The sequence below is a fragment of the Akebia trifoliata genome, chromosome 11, assembly GCF_017979445.1.
Source record: "Akebia trifoliata isolate Shusen 1 chromosome 11, ASM1797944v1, whole genome shotgun sequence".
NCBI classification, from domain to species: Eukaryota; Viridiplantae; Streptophyta; class Magnoliopsida; order Ranunculales; family Lardizabalaceae; genus Akebia; species Akebia trifoliata.
This window is the reverse complement of record NC_141385.1, coordinates 48645988-48667927: the sequence shown is the minus strand read 5'-3', so window position 1 is coordinate 48667927 and position 21940 is coordinate 48645988. Positions and strand designations below refer to the sequence as shown.

Here is a 21940-nt window from a genome sequence, read left to right as displayed (position 1 = left end):
CCTTGAAAATAGAACATAAATTTCGCCTTATTGAATCTTATATATTGCAAAGTACAAGAACCAAGTGCTACATCTTATGGTCTGAAACGCAGATACTGAGTGGGCTTTTCCCCTTCTAAAAACGCAGACATAGACAGGTAATCTATAGCAATGTAAAACAATCCCTGACTCAAATTTGTAGAAGATATGGTCAACAGAAGCTGTTGTTCTTTTCTCAGCATTTGTCCAACAAGTGTGTTTGTGGGATGGTCAAAAGACTGCCAAACAGTTCTGTTGGTTTGATTAAAAAGAACCAGGTTTCCATTATCATAGATACTCATGCCAATAATGGACTCACCAGACATATTAGCAGACCAAACAACAGTTTCATCGGCATCTTCTAGGATCATATCTCCAATATTGGAGAATTTAATAGTTGCATTTTCTCCAACAGGGTTGTCTCCATTTGCTGACCAGATCACTTGTGGAGGAATTTCTGAGATGGATCTGTTGAACCCCTCTACTAAGACCATAGCCATGTAGCATGAATGAGCAACTGATGCTTTGCATAAGAAACCATATCCAAAGCAAGTATATGTTAGCCAGGACCACTTTGACATTCCCATCTCATTCAAAAGAATGAAACGTGCCATCCAGCCATCAAGGAAATGGATTGTTGTAGGAAATGAGTCTTCATTGTTTGTCCAAGTTGTCGAGTCATTGACAGAGAAGACGACGGTGGAGTTCAGAGCCCGAGCAACCACCAGGAGATAACAAATAAAGAAAATCATGAACAAGAGAAAAATGAGTTTGGTTTAGCCGGTGGGATTATTATGATGTGGAATAAAGATTGGATCCAAGTGACAGACAACCTACTATGAGCCTTTTCGATTTCTATTATGTGCAAGAAAAGGGATGAAGAATTCCAATGGGTATTCACTGGAATTTATGGCCCAACTATTAGTAAGGAGAGAACTCAATTTTGGGAGGAACTTGAAGACATCGCGGGTTATTGGGACAAACAATGGATCTTGGGTGGGGACTTTAATGTTACCAGATTTACTCAAGAGAAGAATAGGGGTTCAAATATATCTAAGGGGATGAGAAATTTTAATGATTTTATAGGTAGACACCGCTTAATAGATTTCCCCCTCCTTGATAGACGTTTCACATGGTCCAACAACCAAGGTAACTCTACGATGTCCAGATTAGACAGGTTTCTGGTTAATAATGCTTGGGAGGAAAAGTTTCAAAATGTGATTCATTCGGCTAGTCCTAGTCCTGTCTCTGATCACACCCCAATTTTTTTGGAGGCAAGTCACCCTAGACAACACTCTCTTCCCTTTAGATTTGAAAATACGTGACTGGTTCAACCAAATTTTTTAGATCTAGTTAGGAAGTGGTGGAATGAGTATCCGGCCATAGGAAATCCAGGTTGTGTGTTCAAGAAGAAGCTCAAATTCTTGAAGGACAAGTTGAAAGTGTGGAACAAAGAAGTTCTTGGGAGAATTGAAGGGAGAAAAAAAGAGATTTTGACAAACATTGAAATGTGGGACAAAAAGGAGGAAGAAAGGAATCTTAACTTGGATGAAAGGAGTAAAAGAACAGAGTTGAAAGTGGAATTCCAAAGAGTGGCACTTATGGATGAGATAAGTTGGAAACAAAAGTAGATGGTTAAATGGTTGAAAGAAGGGGATAACAAAATAAAAAAATTTCACAAAGTTGCCAACTCCCATAGAAGAAGTAATCAGATTGATAAGCTCTACATCAATGATTTGATGGTGGTAGGAGAAGAGAAGATTAAGGAAGGGGTGGTGAATTTCTACAAAGATCTGTACAAGGAAAAAAGAACCATTGAGACCGATGCCGGATAATCTAGACTTTAATTCGTTGAATCAGGAGGATAGAGAGTGGTTGGAAAGACAAATAAGGGAGGAGGAGGTTAAATCAATTCTTTTGTCGATGAGAGGGGATATGGAGTTTTTCAAACATTGTTGGGTTTTCGTTTCGAGAGACTTTATGGAGGTCATTAAGGAATTGCAAGAAAGGAAATACTTGAATTATAGTCTTAATAACACTTTTGTGGTTTTGATCCCTAAAAGAGTCGAGGCGGATAAGCTAGGAGAATTCAAACCCATTAGTTTGGTGGGATCGATGTATAAGATCATATCCAAAGTGCTAGCGTTGCGGTTGAAAACAATCCTCCCAAGTCTTATAGGGGATGAGCAAGGGACGTTTATCAAGGGTAGACAAATTTTAGATGGTGTTTTGATGACTAATGAGTGTCTAGATTCTAGAATAAAAAATAAGAAAGAGGGGTTGATAGGGAAAATCGATTTACAAAAGACTTATGACCACATGAGTTGGGCGTTCTTAGAATATATGATGGGGAGTATGGGTTTTGGATCGAAGTGGATAAATTGGATAATGAAATGTGTTACGACGGTTTCTTACTCAATTCTTGTCAACAGGAGCCCGGCTGGTTTTTAAGAGGGTCGAGAGGTTTGAAGCAAGGAGATCCTCTATCTTCCTTTTTGTTTCTTATTATTACTGAAGCTTTGGGGAGATTGTTTAGAAGAGCAGTTGATAAAAGTAAGCTTTCGGGGTTTAGGGTGGATGAAGGATCTTTGATTTCTCACCTTCAATTTGTAGATGATACCCTAATCTTTTTAGAGAACTTGAGGGACCAAGTGAGGGTGCTTCGTGTGTTATTGTGTTGTTTCGAGGCTATGTCAGAGTTACATACTAACCTGCAGAAAAGCAAACTATTCGGAGTAGGTGAGGTAAAGGATATTCATTTGATGGCCACAACTCTAGGCTGTGGGTATGATACCTTGCCCACTTCCTATTTAGGCCTACCGTTGGGAGCACCCTACAATAGTACCAAAATATGGGATGGAGTGATTGAGAGGTTGGAAAAAAGGTTAAGCACATGGAAGGCTAATTATTTATATAAAGGAGGAAAAGTGACGTTGATTAAAAGCACCTTATCGAGTATCCTAGTTTACTTTCTTTCTCTGTTCACGCTTCCGAGGTCCGTCGAAATTAGAATGGAAAGGCTCATGAAGAACTTTTTGTGGAATGATAAAAGCGGTAGGAAGAAGTATCATTTGATTAGATGGAAGACGATTTGCATGCCCAAGAAGAACTGGGGTCTTGGCATAAGAGGCCTTAGACTAGCCAATAGAGCGTTGTTAGATAAGTGGCATTGGAGGTTTAGTGAGGAAAGGGGTAGTTTATGGAGGAAGGTCATTAAGGCTAAATACGGGGATAAGAGTCTAGGCTGGTACAGTGGTGAGTCTAAAGTCTCGTATGGGTGCAGTGTATGGAAAGGGATTCTGAAAGTTAGTAAGGATTTTGAGCAAGTGATTAGATTTAAAGCAAGTTTGTGAGACAAAATTAGATTTTGAGAGGATAGGTGGTGCGACAATTCGTCTCTGGCAACTCAATTTCCGTTCTTATACAACTGTTCTATTAAGAAGAACTGTTCAATTCAACAGTGTTTGGTTCGCAACGAATCTAGTCATACTTAGGATTTGGGATTCAGGAGAAATTTTAATGATTGGGAGCTAACTGAGGTTACATCTTTCCATGATCTCCTGCATACGTTTCACCTTAACGAAAACGAACAAGATAGGTGGGAATGGATTAGAGTGAAGGACTCGATATTCTCTGTAAGGTCATTCTATAAATGACTCACTCCTCTGACAGAGCGAGTCATCCCAGATTCCATCTTTTGGTTAAGGTCAATGCCATAAAAAATCTCCTTCTTTGTTTGGTTGACTTCCCTTGGTAGGATTCTTACGATAGATAACTTGATTGCTCGGGTTGGATCACTCCCAACTGCTGCCCCCTTTGCTTGATGGAAGGGGAATCGGTTGATCACATTTTTGTTCATTACTCATTCTCCTATAATATTTAGTCAAATTTCTTTAGTTTATTCCATATTAATTGGGTACTTCTTCGTAAGTTTTCTTCATTGTTGGAGGAGTGGATCAGTAATGCTTTTCACTCCAAAAAACGTTACCTGTGAGATATGCTTCCATCGGCTATTGCTTGGGAGATTTGGAACTAGAGAAATAACAAGGTGTTCAATGACAAGATCAGAAGTTCTCATTCTGATTTTTTAGAGATTTTGGGCTTATTATATCTATAGTCTAAGCTAAACATAGAGTTCGTGGGGATTTCTTTTGATGATTTTATTTTTAGATGGGACTCGCTATGTAATTAGTGTTGTTTGTTTCTTTTCCTTGTTGTTCTTTGTGAGACTTTCTCGGGGCCTATTTATTTACGGTTTTCCTCTTTGCAATATATTATACTTATCAAAAAAAAATGTGAGATAACAATCCCAATATGTTCTTGCAAGGAAGTTTACGGCTCAGCTTTTGTTATCCTTGCTTAGGCCTGGTAGCTGTGTTTTAAGGGACAATGTTCAAATAGATTACAATTCAGTCTCTTTTATTAACCTTGAAAACACAGTCAATGTTGTTAATTCTCTTGGTAGAACCAACTCTAAAATAAAATGTACCACATAACAAAAATATTGCTTTTCAGTCTCTTTCATTAACCTTGAAAACAGTCCGTATTGTTTAGCCCCTCAGTAGATCTACATTTCAAACTAAAAGACAACTTGCAACATTAACAAATTAAAGGAAGTAATTACACTATAACAAATAACATCTGGTCTATGCCCCTTCTCCCTCATCTCATTTAGGACATCGGAGGCTGCTTCAAAATCCTCCTCATTACAAAAACATCAAGATATGTAAGTAGACACAACAGGAGACTTGTACCCATCGATATCTAAGTAAAATTTTCAAATTCCCTGCAATTCAAGGACGCATTTAAGAGTGTTCAAAGATCACAGTTCATTGGCAATAAAACAAGGGATTCCAATCTTACAGGCCTTTGGTAAATTATATTATATATGTTATTTAAATATATGAAGTTTATTTATATTTTGTACGTCAAATCAGATTTGTTCCGATCTGGACTCAATTGTTATGGATCAAATTTGGACCCAAATATTGAGATCTAATTAAAAAACCTGATCCAACAAATGTCCAATACGGTTCCTATCAAGCCGGAACAAATCTGGTCCGGTCAATCAAAATTGTCCCAGATCAACCTGGTCCATTGATATATACATGGGTATGGATCATTTGTCTTAAATTTGTATATAAAGAACTAATCCAATTGCATTGATTTTCTTCCTTCTCGTGTAATTTCTTCATTCTGTTTATTGATGGTTAAGCCTTTAATCTATATTGTAAAAATAAAATAAAATCAAAAGAAGAAACCTGAGGCTTTATCCCGTCAAGAGGAAAAATGGAAAACAAAAATTCTTATCCAAATTGAACTTCATTAGTGATCTTACCTAAGATTTTTATCCTAGAAAAAAAAATCATTTGGTAGAACTGTGATGGGAACTCATTGCCCCTTGTTTTGGCCAATGTTTATGTGTAGAAGACGGGTCAATCAAGTGTCATAAATTTAATAAATTCGAAAAACTAAAATACAAGAACATTTCATTGAAGTGAAATAATTTTTTTTCCCCCTTGAAGTGAAGGAGATTGAATTCAGCATACACTGCAGTGTATAAATGTATTTGTCTTGCCTGTCAGAAAAAAAAAAAAAAAATTTAATGCAGAACAACTATAAATCACAAAGCCACAATTTATCTTGATGTTGAGAGTACAAAGGCCTATAATAAATAAGAAACAGAAGAAGTAGAACTGGTTGGAGGGGGGAAAACATGGGAAAACCCAAAATTAATATCTTGATGGATCACCAGTTAAACACCACATTCCAATCCTTACCATCTTAACAACTTCTTCATGGGACTGCATATCTTCACTTCGATATTCAATTTCGACAATGTCCATCAATAATGCACATCTGATTCAGGTCTAGAGTAATCTAAATTATTCCTCCCACTGAAAACTTCTAGTAAAACCACCCCAAAACTGAAAATATCCGCTTTGACGGTAACGCGTAAGTACTAAATTATATCACCCATTCATTATTGTTCCCATAGATACAAAAAATCAAATTCAAGGTGATCAGTAGAGCCTCCATTATGAAATTATCGAAGTACCAACTAATTCATACATGTTCAATGGTCCCTCCTTCTTGCACACTAGGGTAATCAACATCCTCCACGTATCCACATCAATAATATTTCCTTTAGCCAAACTACTCAAAACTGATCCTAACAGCTCTATATTCCCCTTCCTCCATAGCCCATTTACAAACTTATTTACACTGACAACGCGGGGAACATAACCCTTAAACACCATCTCATCCAAAATAAACTCTGCTTCCATAAACTCCATTCCATTACAGAGCCCATCAAAAAGTGTTCGATAAGTCACAACATCAGGAGCACAGTCACGTCTCGGCATATCTTCAAATAAATCAATTGCTTCTCTCAATTTTCCCTCTTTACAAAACTCAGCAATAATTATATTATAACTAATGACATCTGGTTCACACCCGTTCTCCCTCATCTCATTTAGAACACCAAACGCTGATTCAAAATCCTTCTCATTACAAAACCCAGAGATCATCGCATTGTAGGTCACCGTATCGGGTTTGCATCCAGTTTCCCCCATTTCCTCCAAGACCCGAAAAACCTCTCCTTTCCGACCCGCTCTAAAAAGTTGCCTTATCAAAGTAGTATAAACGGCCGAATCTAATCCTAGATTCTTGTCCAGAGACAAGTCTTCCTTAAGCTTGAAAGCTAAATCCAACTTATTAACCTTACAAAGGCCCTTAATCAACGAAGTGTAAATAAAAACAGTGGGTTTCAAATGAAAGATTTTCACCATATCTTCTTTCAACCTAAAAGCTTCATCTAAGTTCGAATTTGCACAAAAAGCAGAGATCAAAGTTCCAAAAGTAACAGAATCTGGTCGAATACCCTTTCTCCGCATTTCATCAAACAGATTCCAAGCATCATCGAAGGAATTACATAAACAAGAAGCGTTTATCAAGATATTATAAGTACAAACATCAGGAGCGTATCCATCGATGTTTAAGCAAATTTCTCGAATTTTTTCAAATTCTCTGCAATTCAAGAGCGCGTTTAGGAGAGTGTTCAAAGATCTTACAGTTCTTTGGCAACCAAACGAAGTAATCCGATCGAACATAAGGAGAGCTTGTTTGAACAAGCGAGAACGGCCGTAAAATGTGATAATGTTGCAGAATATGATCTCTTTAGGAGTAAATCGAGTCTCCTGCTTCATTTGATCGAGGATTTGTTCCATCTCGTTGAACATCTTTGCGCGACCGAGCTTCGAGATGATGAGATCGTAAGATAGAAGACTGTAACGGAAGGGTTTCTGAGTGGGGTTGGGGTTAGGGTTTCGGAAGAGTTGCAGAGCGAGTTTAGGGTCCTTTTGGAGACGAAGAAGAGAGGAGAGCCTGAAAGGAGATACCTTCTTTAGATTTTCCATCACTTCACGACGAGAAAGAGAAACTGAAACTCAGGATTGGGTTGCAGGGTTAGTGATTTTGGCGCCAACCCGAACCCAATTGGACTGGATAACCCACCCACCCACCAATCACAGAGCCGTTGCTTTGGATACACAAGAAAAAGATTCTATAATGAGTAGAGGCATGGTTTTAAAACTTCTTTTGACATCTTGCCTCTCTTCTTCCCTAATGTGTTAAATCAGATAATAAAAATGGTTCGAGATATAGTCTCATAATGTCTTAAGCCCCCATGTGGGTGTGAGATTTACTTTTTTTCTCACTCATACTCAAGCAAGTAGGAAAGTGGGAATATTTATAAATTGAGCATAAATCTTATATTTATCCGATATGGGACTAAAGAATTAGAGAGTTATCTCTATAACTCTCAAGATAAAATAAATTAAAAAATGTTCAACTTTTCAACTATCATAAATAAAAAAAAATATTCTTTTTAAGATTTCATAAAAAATGAAAAAATCATACACCAACCACACTTAAAAAAAAAAAGGTTTTAAGTTCAAATCTTACCCCCAACAAAATCCAATAAATAATATGAATTATGAATCCTACGACAATCTTATCCATGAACGAGATCGAGTCATCTCAGACGAGTTGCCCGATTTATTCGAGTCGTCTCGTTCAACAATAGAGTGACTTTTGAGAAACACATCAAGTTTAAAATGACTTGTCAACCCATCTCTTTAGTGGACAATATCAAAACGAATCAAACAAGTTGTCTTGGTCTCAGACGAATTAAAAACCATGAGTAGAAGTAGTTTGACACAAAAATCTGGATTCCAAAAATACTCTCACGTTAACATTTAAACTTAATATAATCAAAGGTCATTTTGATAAAAATCAAGAAAATTGCAACCCACATATGCAATCATGTTGCTTAGTTTTCAAAATTACAAAATTGACAGTTTTACTATGTATTTTTAAAGATCCTTTAATCAATATTTTAAATTACAAATAAACATGTTTGATACATGTATGTTTGCACATGCCACCTTCTAATATTAGTTAAAGAAATATTACCTAGTTTATATTGGAATAATAGGTGTAATAATGTTCTATATTTTAGAAATGCACATAAGATGAAAAAATAGTACTCATCAAGGGTTAGTTGAGATGGTAAGAAGCGATTGGGTCTGTTCCCCAGGTCATGACAAGTCTCTATTGTTGTAGCACGTGAGTGGGTGGGAAGGTATGTGTGGCCCCAAGGAGATTAGTCTCACCAAAGGTGGGGATACTCCTTGGGTATCTTAGAAAAAAAGATGGAGTAGAAGATGTTGATTCAAAAAGTTTTCACATTATTTAAATCAAATTAGATTTTACTTGACCCGCTCAACAATTAATTAAAAATTAAGTAAAAGTCACCTAATAAGATAAATTCTTTTAATAATAATATTTGATGCTCTTTTTTCAAACTCCCCCCTTACACTCCCTGACCTAATAGATACATAACCATAAATCTTTTTTTTTTTTTTTTCTATCCTAAAGCAAAGGTTCTATGGTTCTATGATGGGGGCGTCTTAAAATAGAGCGTTAGATTATTATGACTCAATATTTTTTTGAATCGTGATAAGTTAACTACCCCACGTGACACACTCAATCGACTCTCTTGACATGGCATGTTTGAGAATTGTAGATCTGTACGGCTTGAGATACAAAACTGCACTTTCCCATAAAAATATGTATCCTGATAGCATCATGTATCTCGAGGCATACAGATATATGATTCCCGAACTTGTCTCTTCAGGAGAGTTGATTGAGTGTGACGATTCTATTTTCTTTTAGGCAAAGATAAGAATTTAGGAGTTGAAAGTTTTGTTAAATTTTGAAAAACTTGTCTTTTAGAATTCCTTAACCGCCCTACGTAGGCATTTGATTGGGAATTTTCCTCTTCCACATATCTCCCTAGACACCAGAGAATCCAAACGTTTTCTCTCTACATTTTTTTTCTCAAATGTGAATCTTGATGACACAAAAACCATTCTTTTAGCCTAGAAAATATCTGATGGGACACTTAATTTGGGCAGATGAACTTATATATACTACAAAAATCAAACTTGATTTACAATCTTGGGCTGTTAGATTTGTGGATATTTATGAATGATAAACCTATTGCATTTGACAGCAAATATCCTTGCCAGCAGGAGCATCTTGTATCTAATATCCTGTTGAATTTACTGGAAGGTAGGGCGGGAATCTTGTTTAACCTAGAAGTCGAAAGTTTATTATGAAAGAGAAACAAAACTGTACCGTTGGATCTTGAAAGTATGGTACAGTCAGAGACCAACAAAGTCTTGTCTTTTGCCACAAAAGTCCAACTGGTCTTGCTTTTGTTGTATGCAATCACACCAGTTTCTGTACCGTTTTATTGAGTGGGGCCCAACGTTTTTTAAACATCTTTTAAGAATCTTAGAAAATGTGTGCAAGAGAACTTGCATCAGGTGTGAGGTACTAGAGTAGAAATCAATGCAAATTTTATTGGGATCTGTACTCATCTGGAGTGTTACCTTTGAGGCTAGAGTTTATATACTAAAAACCCTTGTTGAATTTGAAAAATCTCATACCCCATTAGCTTCCATGTGACAGAGTACCCTTCTCATCCAAAATTTTGCTTCATTAGTTATATATCTTGCCATTTTATTCAAGCGGGTTGTAAGGCCATGATATTAAAAAAAAAGCTCCAAGTAAACACTAATGATCACTAACCAGACTGACTTTCCTCGTTGACTGTAATCCGATGGATTTCTATTACGTAACATTATGCTGCGATTTAGACTCATAACTCAGTTGATTTGACAAATTGCAAAGCAACTCTGAGGTCGTGGATTCAAATCTAAAGTACCCATTAAAAAAAAAGAAAGAGTAATGATTTTCTGATTATCCCACGTGGCATACTCAAAATACTCTTTTAATGTGACATGTGCTGGAATCATAGATCTTTATTCCTCGGGATACACGACTACACCTATTTATGGGGATGTGTATATGTGTATCCCGAAGCAAAAAATCTGTGATTGTGATACATACCACGTCAAGAGAATATTTTGAGTATGTCACGTGGAGGAGATGGATCATCACAACTCGAAAAAAAAAATGCATTATGCTTAAAAATTGGAATAAAGGAGGACAATTATTGTAAGAACCACACTACCTATCATGGGGTTAAATTTCAATAAGCACAAGTGCACAATGAGTTATGTTGTCTAAGGTTATTGAATTAATTAGAATTTGACCACACTACCATCATTTTGAAGGTAAGAGGTAGAAGAGGAAAAATAATAAAATTAGAGAGATATTATTGAAAAAAGAGGAAAAAGAGGAAAGATAATAATGAGATTTTTAGTAATGCAATAAAGATAAAGAGATTCTTAAAAAGAGGAAACAGAGATAAAGAATGAAATTAAAAATTTTTCTCGAGATTTATGGTGAGATTAAATCTTGAATCCCCCTTATATGAGGATTTAGGGTACACAAATGTACAAAGAAATTCCATCTATAGGCAATCTAATCATCGGCAGCATTACCTTGTATGTCCTGTCCAAGTTTTACTTTAAAAGAAATAAATCTTGATTTCTACAAAATAAAATAAAAATAAATAAATAATTCACAATTTAATAAGAGTTGTAATAGGGGTTATTTGTGCATCCCCATGTCAAAAATGTAAAAATTACAGTAAATCACTCCAGCTTTAATGATTTAATAACATTGATCCATAATAACTAAATCAAGGCTCCAAACATTAAATATCACAATACAGTAACATTGCACCCCCACAACCCTCAAGTGTTGTGTTGAGATGGCTGTAAGGTCTCAAGTTTGAATCCCCCATTGGGGGCCACCTTTGGTGATTTATCCTATAATTTTAATTGGTGCGTTGAGGATGCTATACATGTTCCGAGGATTAGTCGGATTCTCTAATAAACTGGATACATTGATTCAAAAACATATATGTATTTCACCATAAAAAATAAAATAAAAAAATAGAATACATGTGTTTCTTTCTATATATTTTTGAGAGATGTAGCGTTTTGGTAATAATGGTACAAAGCCATGGGCATTTCTTTCCAATTCCTATCCTGCAAAATTTTTTTTAACAACATGCCTTCAAGAGCACAAAAAAACCTGCACAAAAAAATATAATAAAAAAAAAAAAAAATCAATCAAAATAAACTTAAATCCAAATTCATAATCTACCTCAGACATTGAAAACGAAATCGACGAGTGATTGTAAACCCCTCATACATTGAAACAAACCTTATATCTCTTTATTCGTGTTTGTCGTCGTCGCGCTTTCAATTTGAGTTTCGCAAACATTTCTTGATCTGTGCAAATATTCCCAGGTGAGCTCAAGAACACATTTCGTTGCAATGGAGGTGACCACAATCCACTCTTCTCGTAATCGAAATCGAATTCTGATAAATCAGAGAATTTTCCTAGAAGTCGATCCGATACCGATTTCGAGACTAACTGGATCTTTGGAGATGAAGGTGCAGTTGATGTTGATACAGATGAATCACAAGAGATGGACATTGATGGAGATGAACTTAGTTCAGATTTCTATTATTTTTTTTTTTGGGAAGTTTAAGATGGTGAAGATATAGAAAAAGAGAGAGAAAATGGAAGGATTTTCAAATTGAAGATTAGGGAAGTTTTGATAAGGACATGTATGGTTGAATGAAATGATAGAGAGTGAACGTGGCTAGCATGATTAAAGGTATTTAAATATTTTGGCGTTTGAGTGTCTGAAGCCAAGTAAAAGGAACGTTGCCATTCTTAGCCAAAAACTGATTTTATTCTATAGATAAGAGGTACATTGTCTTCAATGGACCACAATTTCTTCTCGGCATTCATTGTCATCCATGTGGGTTGTTTAATTTGTGGGCCATTAACTATTGATTGAGTTTCAGCCATAGGATTGGAAGAGTTATCCAATGTCAAGTTCAAAAAATCGAAAAAAATTCAACCGTCAAGATTGATGCTTCTAACGTTTTTTGGACTGTGACACTAGATAGATCTTCCTGAAACACTAAAAATGCAAATATTATAATGAAGGAAAATGCTGGAATGATATAAACGGAGACACAAAAGTAACAAAAATGATGTGGTGACATGCACATAACGGTAGATGCTTTTTACTCGTATCTCGTGGAAAAGCATCTACGGTTATGTACGAGTTTTTGTTAATCTTGTGTCTCCCTTTGGGTCATGTCTTTGCATTTGACATTGGGTTAAAGTTGTCGTATGCACAGAATCTTAGATGCTTTTCACTCATGTCTAGGGGAAAGGCATCCATGGTTCTCTGCACACCTCGATGTCAATTTAGTGTCCAACACAGTGTTGTAAGAAGTCACTTTAGCATTATTCTTTACATTACTTCACTCGTACTTATGTGGATTCATGGGGTATCAAAAGTAGACAATATTTATATTGAAATAATTATCAACGGAAAATAATATTTGTACAATAGTAGATCAGGGTATGCAACATGTGAAGTCAGGATAAATGGTCCTAATCCCTCTCGTATCTCTACTATTTATGATTCTCTGGGAGAGGTATGAACTTAAAGTATCATGTAAGATTTTCTATAAATGAGAGATGAATATTCAATCACTTGTACCATTAATCCCAATCACCCCTGCGAAATACATTTAAATAATATAATTTTTTTCTCATTAAAATATACCCTTTTGTTATTTAAATAAATAATAATAATCCTTTGTTCATGATAGTTAAGATTTTGAATAAAGTCAGGCTAGCCAAGTGGTAAGATTTCAAATTTTACTTAGAATCAGCTCAACTAACTCGATTTCCTGAAGGACAGTCTTCTAATATTTAGAGGACAAAATTTTTAGAACTTTATTTTATTTTAGTTTTTTTTTTTTTTTAAGTTACTTTTCATCATTGAATTTTTATTTTAAATTTGAGAATTTGATAGCCATTTGTTTTTTAGAATTTTTTTTTTTTTTTTTTTTTTTAACTTGAGTTTTTTTATATTTAATATATATTTTTTAAAAGGTTGTGGTATTGGACGGCTGCAACTTGGTCGGGCAAAATCCGAACTCGTTGGGTTGACTCTAACCTTGGGTCATTTCTAGGCATAGCTAACTTCGGTTTGGCCTCGGGTTTGAGCAACAAAAAAAAAAAAAAAAATGCTCGACTCAAATCGGATTGGTTGCGCAAATCGTCGTTGCATCATCATAAATATCAACTAACTTGATTTGCTCGAATCTGAACTTAATATGATTATAATTTAAAAGTATTTCTTATTTTGGTTTCTTTCACACTCACAATTCATATTTCAATATGTATGCTTTTTTTTATCTATGTATCAAAACTAATGTGTGATTATTTTCATTAAATAAATAGTTAATTTTTGTTATTAATACTTTGTTTTAAGTGTAATTTTATTTTATTATATAATGATTATATTACAACTTTATATATTTTTTCTTTTCTTGAATATTAAAAAAAATGATTATTTTAATTAATTTTATTATTTTCTTCTTTCTTTAAATTTGCTTATAATTTTATGTATATAAATTTTTGAAACATAGTTTTAAGATAAATAATTTAAAATTTTGAATTTTTTACACGCCACTTATCTTTATATATACCCTTAGAAGTACTAAATTACATAATATTAATGAGAAATGTATTAATTTGATCAACCCGAACAATCCAACTTGGGTAGGGTTCGGGTTGGACAAGGGCTCAGGTTGGTGTTTGTCAAGTTTGGATTGGGCACAAGTTGATCCCCAACCTAGCCAAATTGCAACCTTATTGCCAACGTAATACTATCCTTAGTAGGATTTGAGATCTTACTAAGAAAAATGTTTTCTTTCTAATAAGATAATAAGAAAAAGAATTCACTAATCTTACTAACTTAGTAAAATTTCAACTTTTACTAAGAGCCATTGATCTCACCTTGTGACATCCAAAAATATGATCCATCGACACATGATTGTAAAAGATAAAATTTATCACTTTTGAAAATAATTTAAAAAAAAATATTTTTAACTGTTGAATTTTAATTTTAAATTTGAGAGTTTCCTGAAAGTTTTGTACCCATCCATTTTATATGAGATTTTCCACAAATTCTGGAGGTTGTTGTGTTGGGTTGCCACGGTAATCCATTTTAAATAAAGGACCCTTAGTAAGACTTAAAATCTTACAAAGTTACTAAGGAAATAGTTTTTCTAAGAAAACAGGGCTTTGGAGATCATCCAAATACATTTTTTTGCTTCGTTTGGCAGTAAAGAAAAAAAAAATTGTCTTTATCTTGTTTAGCATCTTTTAAATCCTACAGCTATGCCAAGAAAGAAAAAGTTGTCGTAACGTGTGTAAGTTAACTTGCATTAAAAATACAGAAGAAATAAGGATCACATAACGTCATCAATGTACCTATTTTCCTATCTCCCTTTGGTGTACCTTCCTTTTCATGGTTGGTTTACCATGTTGCATGTCTGAAGATCCCTTTTATTGGTACTTTAAATAGAGACAAAGTCTACCTCTACTCAATTCAGGAGGAGGAGAGGACAATGCAGTCCCTCAGTAACACAATCACCTAATTAATTGCCACGTGGCATCATAGTACATTACGAATCTTTTTGTTCATCCATTTGTGAACCTACACACCTAATTTTCAGTCTGATTGGTGATTGTGATTGATCCATATGGACAAATTACATTGATTTTCAAAATCAGTGAAGGTTAAAATACAATTGCCATAGCTTGATGACGATCTGTGGTGGGTGTTCAATAATATGTAAAACTAAAGGGAAAATTACTTAATGAACCCTCATGGAGGGATATCTTTTTAATTTTCCCCCAATTTTGTCATAATAACTTTCCACAATTTCAACGACAACCCCTCCCCTCCGCTCTTCTGAATCTTTGGTTGCTTCTTCTATAGAAGAGAGGTTATCGTCACCTGAAGAAGAAAAAGATCCTAATGGACCTGGTTCCGCAGGCTCTATCCCTAAATTAGAAGGGGTATTTTGCCTAAAGGACGATTCTATAGCCCACACAAGCTCATCAGAAACCTCACCTCGAACAGGAGTAGGAGCTAGTAGTAATGGGGAAGAGGGTACCGATTTTGGAGCATCAAACAAAATCTCCCCTTGATCCTGAATTGAACCATACTTAATCACTTCCCATCTATTTGACAGATTCTGAATCCATTGATTCAATGAGAATAATTGAAAGTAGATTTACACGTCAAGCTGCAACCAGAACAAGGGTACAAGCTGCCCCATACGCTTCAAAGAAGCAACAAGCTACATTAGCAGACCGACCAGAATCCGTTCAAAAGGGGTAACCCAAGGCTTAGGCTAACTCAGAGCATCGTTCGTGCACCGTTCATGTCAACTTAGCTGCTGGAAGCTTGTTCAAAAGGTGTGTTTCTTTCATAATGCCCCCCACCCCTATTTCAATTGGTGAGATTGATCATTCAAATTGTCACAATTGACATTTGACAATTCAATTTATTGAGATTAACCGTCGATCCAACCATTGACATTGAACTTTTATGACCATCAAGATCAATTGCTATAAATCATCTCTTGCTGTTTAAATGTGAATGATTAAAATCAACAATTTAAATTATCAACATCGACGATTTGAATAGTCGATCTTAATGATTTGAGCTTAGCATTTTATGACATAAGGAGGCATTAAGAAAGAAATATTTTACTATCGGGCTGTTAACCACCCCAAAACTCGTGGTGAATTTAAATTTTGTAAATTTATTTGAACAGGCTCCTCCAATTTGTTTATTTATTTATTTTTAGTAAGAGCCAATGGTTTACCCAAAAGAATGAGGATCAGATAAAGTATACACTTCCTATTCTATAGGAACAGTGTCTATGTGGCACGTTCTAATTGGATATTTGAACACATGAGCTCCTCACCAGGCCATTCTCTACATGCGTGCTGCCTGATGTATTTTAATATCCAATTATAATGTGCCACGTAAACACTATTCCTATCTATAACAACGAGACAACTTACCACTCCTACCTAAAAAGAGTGTTGGTGGGCATATCTTAGAATATTTTTAGACTGAGATGGTAAAAAAAAACACAAAGCTTCCTATGGACCAATTTCCATTTTTTTTTATTTAATAATATATTAGTGCCTTTGGGAGCCCTGGAAGAAACACTCTTCGGGCTATCCATCACGTTTATGAGTCAACTTGTTGAATCCATCTCCTTGAAGCTTATAAACTGAATCAACTCGCATTCCTTCGAGTTGATTCAATGCGACCACTTTTCAAGCTGATTCGTCGAATTTTGGAACCGTGAATCCAACATTAATGACCGAGAATATGGTATCCCTTCCAGTCTAAAACCGAAATTAATGAAAAATACATTATTCTATTAAAATTTTCAGAGCATTTCAATCATTTTTTCGAATACATTAAGCTTAGAGAAAGTCAGCTTTCCTTGAGTAGATGCAGTCTTCAATGTCTAGATGATCTAGAAGCATCCATTCATGTATGCGAGAACGCCTGCAGAGTGCCAATTTACACGTAAACAACAAAATTCTTTGATCATTAATATCCATGGTTCAATACTTGTCCTAGACCGAGATAAATTGGGCGAGTCATCCCAAAGTTAGAAGCAACTAGGTGAGACAATTAATGCGAATCATTCATCACATTAACTCATTCGACACCAAAGTTGACTCGTCCAATATGAAAAAACTAATCTTCTAATAATTTAAATATATTTCTTTTATTTATACAAAATAAGTTTTTTTTTTTTTTTTTTGGTCTAAGCATCTACTATCCCACGTTGTAATATAGAAAACTTTTATATTTATTTAATTATAAATACATACTAACAAATGTCGATTGAGATAATGAAAGCAGATATGAACACACTTTCAAAAAAGAAAAACGATGCCACTTTGGACATAATTGAATGGAAGAACAAGATTCAATCGGCTCACTCTGAATCTTTGAAGTAAGACTTTGATGATGATGATGATGATGATGATCTCTAGCGTTTGAATAAAAAACATTAACGAAGAACCAACCAACCTTGTTTGTCCTAGCTGAGGGAACTTCAGTCATTGATTTGAGCTTGGCAATCATATCTTCATGGCTATATATACGACCCGAGCTGAGGAACGCGCCACGTTGCAATGGGGGAGACCACAACCCACTTTGCTTATATTCAAAATCGGATTCAGAAAGATCCGAGAATTTTATGAGAAGTCCATCCGAAACTGATTTTTTCACTAATTGGATCCTTGAAATAGAGGTTTTAGTAGGTAGTGATGAAGAATCTTTAGAAAATGGACATTTATGATGAGAAACCTGAAAGAGAAAAGGAATTGCGTTTGATGAGTGAGATTAGATTGAGAAATTTGGAAGAACTAGAGGTGAATTTATAGAGAAGAATGATAAAATAAATGTGTTTGGTGCTCAGCAATCATTGAAGAACTCGTTTAAGGCATGATTTAGTTTAGTTTAAAAAATTCTGTGGTGATGACAGACCCACTTGAAAGCAATGTTTTAAAACTGGGTAATTTGAAGCACCCCACTGAGCTTTGATAGAAATTATAGATACCCCTAACTAACTGATGAAATATCCCCTTAAGAGTTAGAGATTAGCATAAAATGACTGAAATGCTCCCATCTTCAAATTACAAGGGTTTTTGGATGGATTGGAGACAATGGGTTTTTGGGAAGAAAAAATATAGGGCTTTGGCAAGAGGGTGAAGATATTCTACAAGTTCCCAGTTTTGAATCTTGGGATTATCAGTTTTATCTGCAAATTCTCGGCACGAGAGGAGAAAATGTTAAACTTCTTTATTGCATTGCGAAGAGATTTCAAAGAAAATATTTTTTGTGGAAATATACTCAACCTTCTCATTGCCACAATTTTATTTTTTCGTCGTTAAAAAAAAAAAAAAAAAAGGGAAAACCTTGCACCTTGATCTGCATTTAATTTTCCCATTCGTTTTATTAATGTAATGATGAGGTCCCTCTTGTTGGATTTTGTGGAATCTAGTTATGTTTGATCCGATTAACGACCCGATCCAACCTGAATAATGTTGTGTGGTTTTTTGATGGGAGATTTTCTGAACCTTAGTCCATGGAGTGGAGGCTTGGGCCGATAAGCCCAAACTGGAGAGCTCATGGACAAGCCTCTTAGGGGTCCAAAAGGCAACGCCCCCGGGAAAAAAATTTTAGCCCGTTTTGTAGCCCATTATAAACCCTGTGTGTAATATATAAAAACCGTTTTGGTGATTAGGATTTTTTTTTTAAGTCTTGATTGTCGTTTTTGAGACTGTAACCGCACTTCGTATTTTCTTTTTGATAATAGTGAAATCTCTGTGCGTGTGATTATTTTCTTTTTCGACGTGTGTGTGTGTGTTTTTTTTTTTTTTCTCTATTTTTTGTTTCTCACAAGTTGGGAATTCGGGTTGAATTCCCTACACCTCCAACCCCAAAAGCTTATTGATCAATAATAATAAGTAAATAAATAATAAAAGATTGAGCAAGATATTCACTCAACAAAGGAGTGCGACCATAAGGACCAGTCTCATCCCAAAATGGATGTGAGAGGGATCCTGCATTATCAAAAAAAACAAACATATACTTATTTTTCTTCTACCATGGAAGATGGATCAATCAATTTATTATACATTTAAAACAAGAACAATTGAAGTAAAAGGAGATTAAATCCATAATACACTGCAGTGTACATAATTTTGATTTATTGATGAGTGAAAAAAAAAAAAAAAAATTGATTCGATGCCAAATAGCTACAAACTAAAAATCCACTACTTATCTTGATGTAGGGAGTGCAGATGGCTCTAATGAAGAAGAAACAGAAGCAATTAAACTTGTTGGAGGTGGAATAACATGGGAAAAATTATAACTAATATCAGGTTCCAATTTCATTGTCCCCTCCAAAACCTTGACCACTGTTGACATGGGGGGCCTTCTTGATTGATCACTATTTAAACACCACATTCCAAGCCTTATTATCTTAATAACTTCTTCATGAAATTGCATATCTTCACTTTGATAGTCGACAATGTCCATCAATCTGTTCTCCTCTGCCTTCCTTTGCAAAAGATTTAATAAGTGCACATCAGATTCAGGTCTGGAGTAATCTAAGATCTTGCTCCCACTGACAACTTCTATCAAAACAACCCCGAAGCTGTAAATATCCGCTTTGACAGTAATGCGTGAGTGCTGCCACTCTGGAGCTAGGTAGCCTAGAGTTCCTCTCAGGCTGGTTATCACTTGGCTCTCATCTCTGTCAATCAACTTTGACAACCCGAAATCAGAAAGTTTGGCATTGAAGTTGTCATCAATAAGAATGTTATGTGGCTTCACATCCAAATGAGCAATTCTTTGTCTACAATCTTCATGAAGATATGCTAATGCTTTCGCTACGTCTAACATTATCTTACGTCTTACATCCCAATCAAGAGCGAGATTTGTACTCCTGCAGAAAATCCATTTTTCCAGTGACCCGTTACTCATATACTCGTAAACTAAAAGCCTATGTGATTTCTCAGCACAAAAGCCAATAAGTCTTACCAAATTGATGTGGTGAATATTTCCTATTGTTTCTACCTCTGCCAAGAACTCCTTTGTACCTTGGCCAACATTATCCAACCGCTTGACCGCAACCACTGTCCCATCTTGAAGTACTCCTTTAAATACAGCCCCAAAACCTCCACCTCCCAAATTTTCAGAAAATTTCCTTGTTGCGGTGTACAACTCATGGTAAGCGAACTTCAAGGGCATTTCAGACACTCGCTTGAATATAGAAGTCTTCTTCGACACAATATCCTTCTTCTTCCTCCAGACCACGAAACAAGTAATGATTATTAGTATAGCAATCACAATCAATATTACCAGTTTCCTTGATGGAGAGGCTTGTGAAGGGGATAGAACATTCACTTTGATATAGGCTGATGAACTGAACACATGATTGGGCCTTTGATGCGCTATGATTGATAGAAGATCAGAAGGCATAAAACAATGGCCTATTGACTGATTTCCATAATAATAGCAAAAGAAAGCAGCTTGGCAAGATGAATTTTGCAAACAAGCCTGCTTGCAACTGTCTTCATCATTTAAGCCAGGCACCGCTGCATTTTTATCGAAATAACTGAAGTATGATAGATGTCCAAAATCTACCATTTGGAACTGATTATATGAATTCTGCAAGGATGAAGGAGAATTTATCTGACATCCACGATTCGGCAATTTGCTATCTACCGCTCCAAAGTAGTCAATCCCATCAACTCCTTTAGGACAAGTACACTGCCCATCTGTACAAAGCCCACATCTCCCACATTTGAGAGGGAACTGACACTCATCCCATTCATCCAAAAGAACAAAGATCTCTCTCCACCCAATTTTCATCTCCCAGCCATAAATCCTCAGACCCCCATCAACATCCAACCTCAAAAATTGAATGCTTGACAATTTGGGAATCATGTACGGAATTGCAGTAATTTCTTTCTCGCTTTGATAAATGAATGTGATATTGTCCTCGTTGATTCTTACATATTCCAAAGAATCATGAGAAATATGTACCCCTTCTGGTGTGAAACTCATATACCGGATTGGCCTTTCTCCTTTTACATATGCAGAAATTGAGATGTAATCCATGGTGATGTAAAACAAACCATGACTCAAGCTTTTAGAAGAGATGGTTGATACTAACCGTTGTTCCCTTCTCATCTTTTGCCCGACGAGAATGGTGTTTGTCGGATGATCAAAAGACTCCCAAACAGTTCCGCCAGTTTCGTTAAAGAGCACCAAGTTTCCATCATTACAGAGACTCATGCCAGAAGTAGAATCACCAGATGTATAAGTAGACCAAACTATTGTTCCATCTATGTCGGCTAAGATCATGCCTCCATCATTGGACAATTCAAGTGTTGCATTTTCTCTGACAGGATAGTCTCCATTTGCTGACCAGACTATCTGTGGAGGACTATTTAAGATAGTTCCATGGGAAATCTCTATTATAGCAATAGCCAAGTAACACGAATGGGGGGCAACGGTAAATTTGCAAAAGAAGCCAAATCCAAAGCCAGGAGATTTATTCCAGTTGAAGTGGTCATGTATTTCCTTCACAATTATGAAACTTGCCACCAAGCCATCAAAATAAATGTTTGCTGAAAACAATGACTCAACTTTGTTTGTCCAAGTTGTTGAATGATTGACTGAGAGGAAGATGGTGGAGTTCAGATCAGCCATTGCAAACAATGGAAGATAACAAATGAGGACAACAATGAATGGTAAGAAATTCACTTTGTCCATTAAAAGAACACGAGCGGTTACAGTTTCAACCCATTATTGCAAGGATGTTTGTGGGTTATAGCGTTGATGATCCTTGCTTTAGGATTGGTAAGAAATATGATTCAAAATATGTGTTTCCAAGGACTATGTACATATTACATGGCATTTCAATCTCTTTCATTAACCTTG

The 21940-nt window shown here is 35.6% G+C and overlaps 3 protein-coding genes and 1 long non-coding RNA gene across 4 annotated transcripts; all 4 read right to left on the bottom strand.

Annotated features, from left to right (window-relative positions):
* Positions 1-74: 74 nt before the first annotated feature.
* On the bottom strand, positions 75-770 carry LOC147392324 (EP1-like glycoprotein 4). The gene has a single exon (XM_086459172.1). The coding sequence runs from the start codon at positions 768-770 to the stop codon at positions 75-77; it is 696 nt and encodes a 231-aa protein (XP_086315298.1).
* Positions 771-5667: 4897 nt separating this feature from the next.
* Positions 5668-7554, bottom strand: LOC147392323 (Pentatricopeptide repeat (PPR) superfamily protein). Its single transcript, XM_086417261.1, has one exon. It carries the CDS (start codon positions 7434-7436, stop codon positions 6057-6059), a length of 1380 nt encoding a protein of 459 aa, XP_086273387.1. The 5' UTR covers positions 7437-7554; the 3' UTR covers positions 5668-6056.
* Positions 7555-11153: 3599 nt separating this feature from the next.
* LOC147392322 (uncharacterized) lies at positions 11154-12193 on the bottom strand. The gene is made up of 2 exons (XR_015183181.1): positions 11725-12193; positions 11154-11592 (listed from the first exon to the last, which is right to left on the bottom strand). It is a non-coding gene; the product is annotated as an uncharacterized LOC147392322 (long non-coding RNA).
* A 7074-nt stretch (positions 12194-19267) lies between these two features.
* On the bottom strand, positions 19268-21709 carry LOC147392321 (G-type lectin S-receptor-like serine/threonine-protein kinase SD2-5). Its single transcript, XM_086459171.1, has one exon. It carries the CDS (start codon positions 21707-21709, stop codon positions 19268-19270), a length of 2442 nt encoding a protein of 813 aa, XP_086315297.1.
* Between the last annotated feature and the right edge of the window lie 231 nt (positions 21710-21940).

Coding starts and splice junctions, on each gene's coding strand:
- LOC147392324 (XM_086459172.1), bottom strand. CDS start 770: ATGATTTTCTTTATTTGTTATCTCCTGGTGGTTGCTCGGGCTCTGAAC.
- LOC147392323 (XM_086417261.1), bottom strand. CDS start 7,436: ATGGAAAATCTAAAGAAGGTATCTCCTTTCAGGCTCTCCTCTCTTCTT.
- LOC147392321 (XM_086459171.1), bottom strand. CDS start 21,709: ATGGCTGATCTGAACTCCACCATCTTCCTCTCAGTCAATCATTCAACA.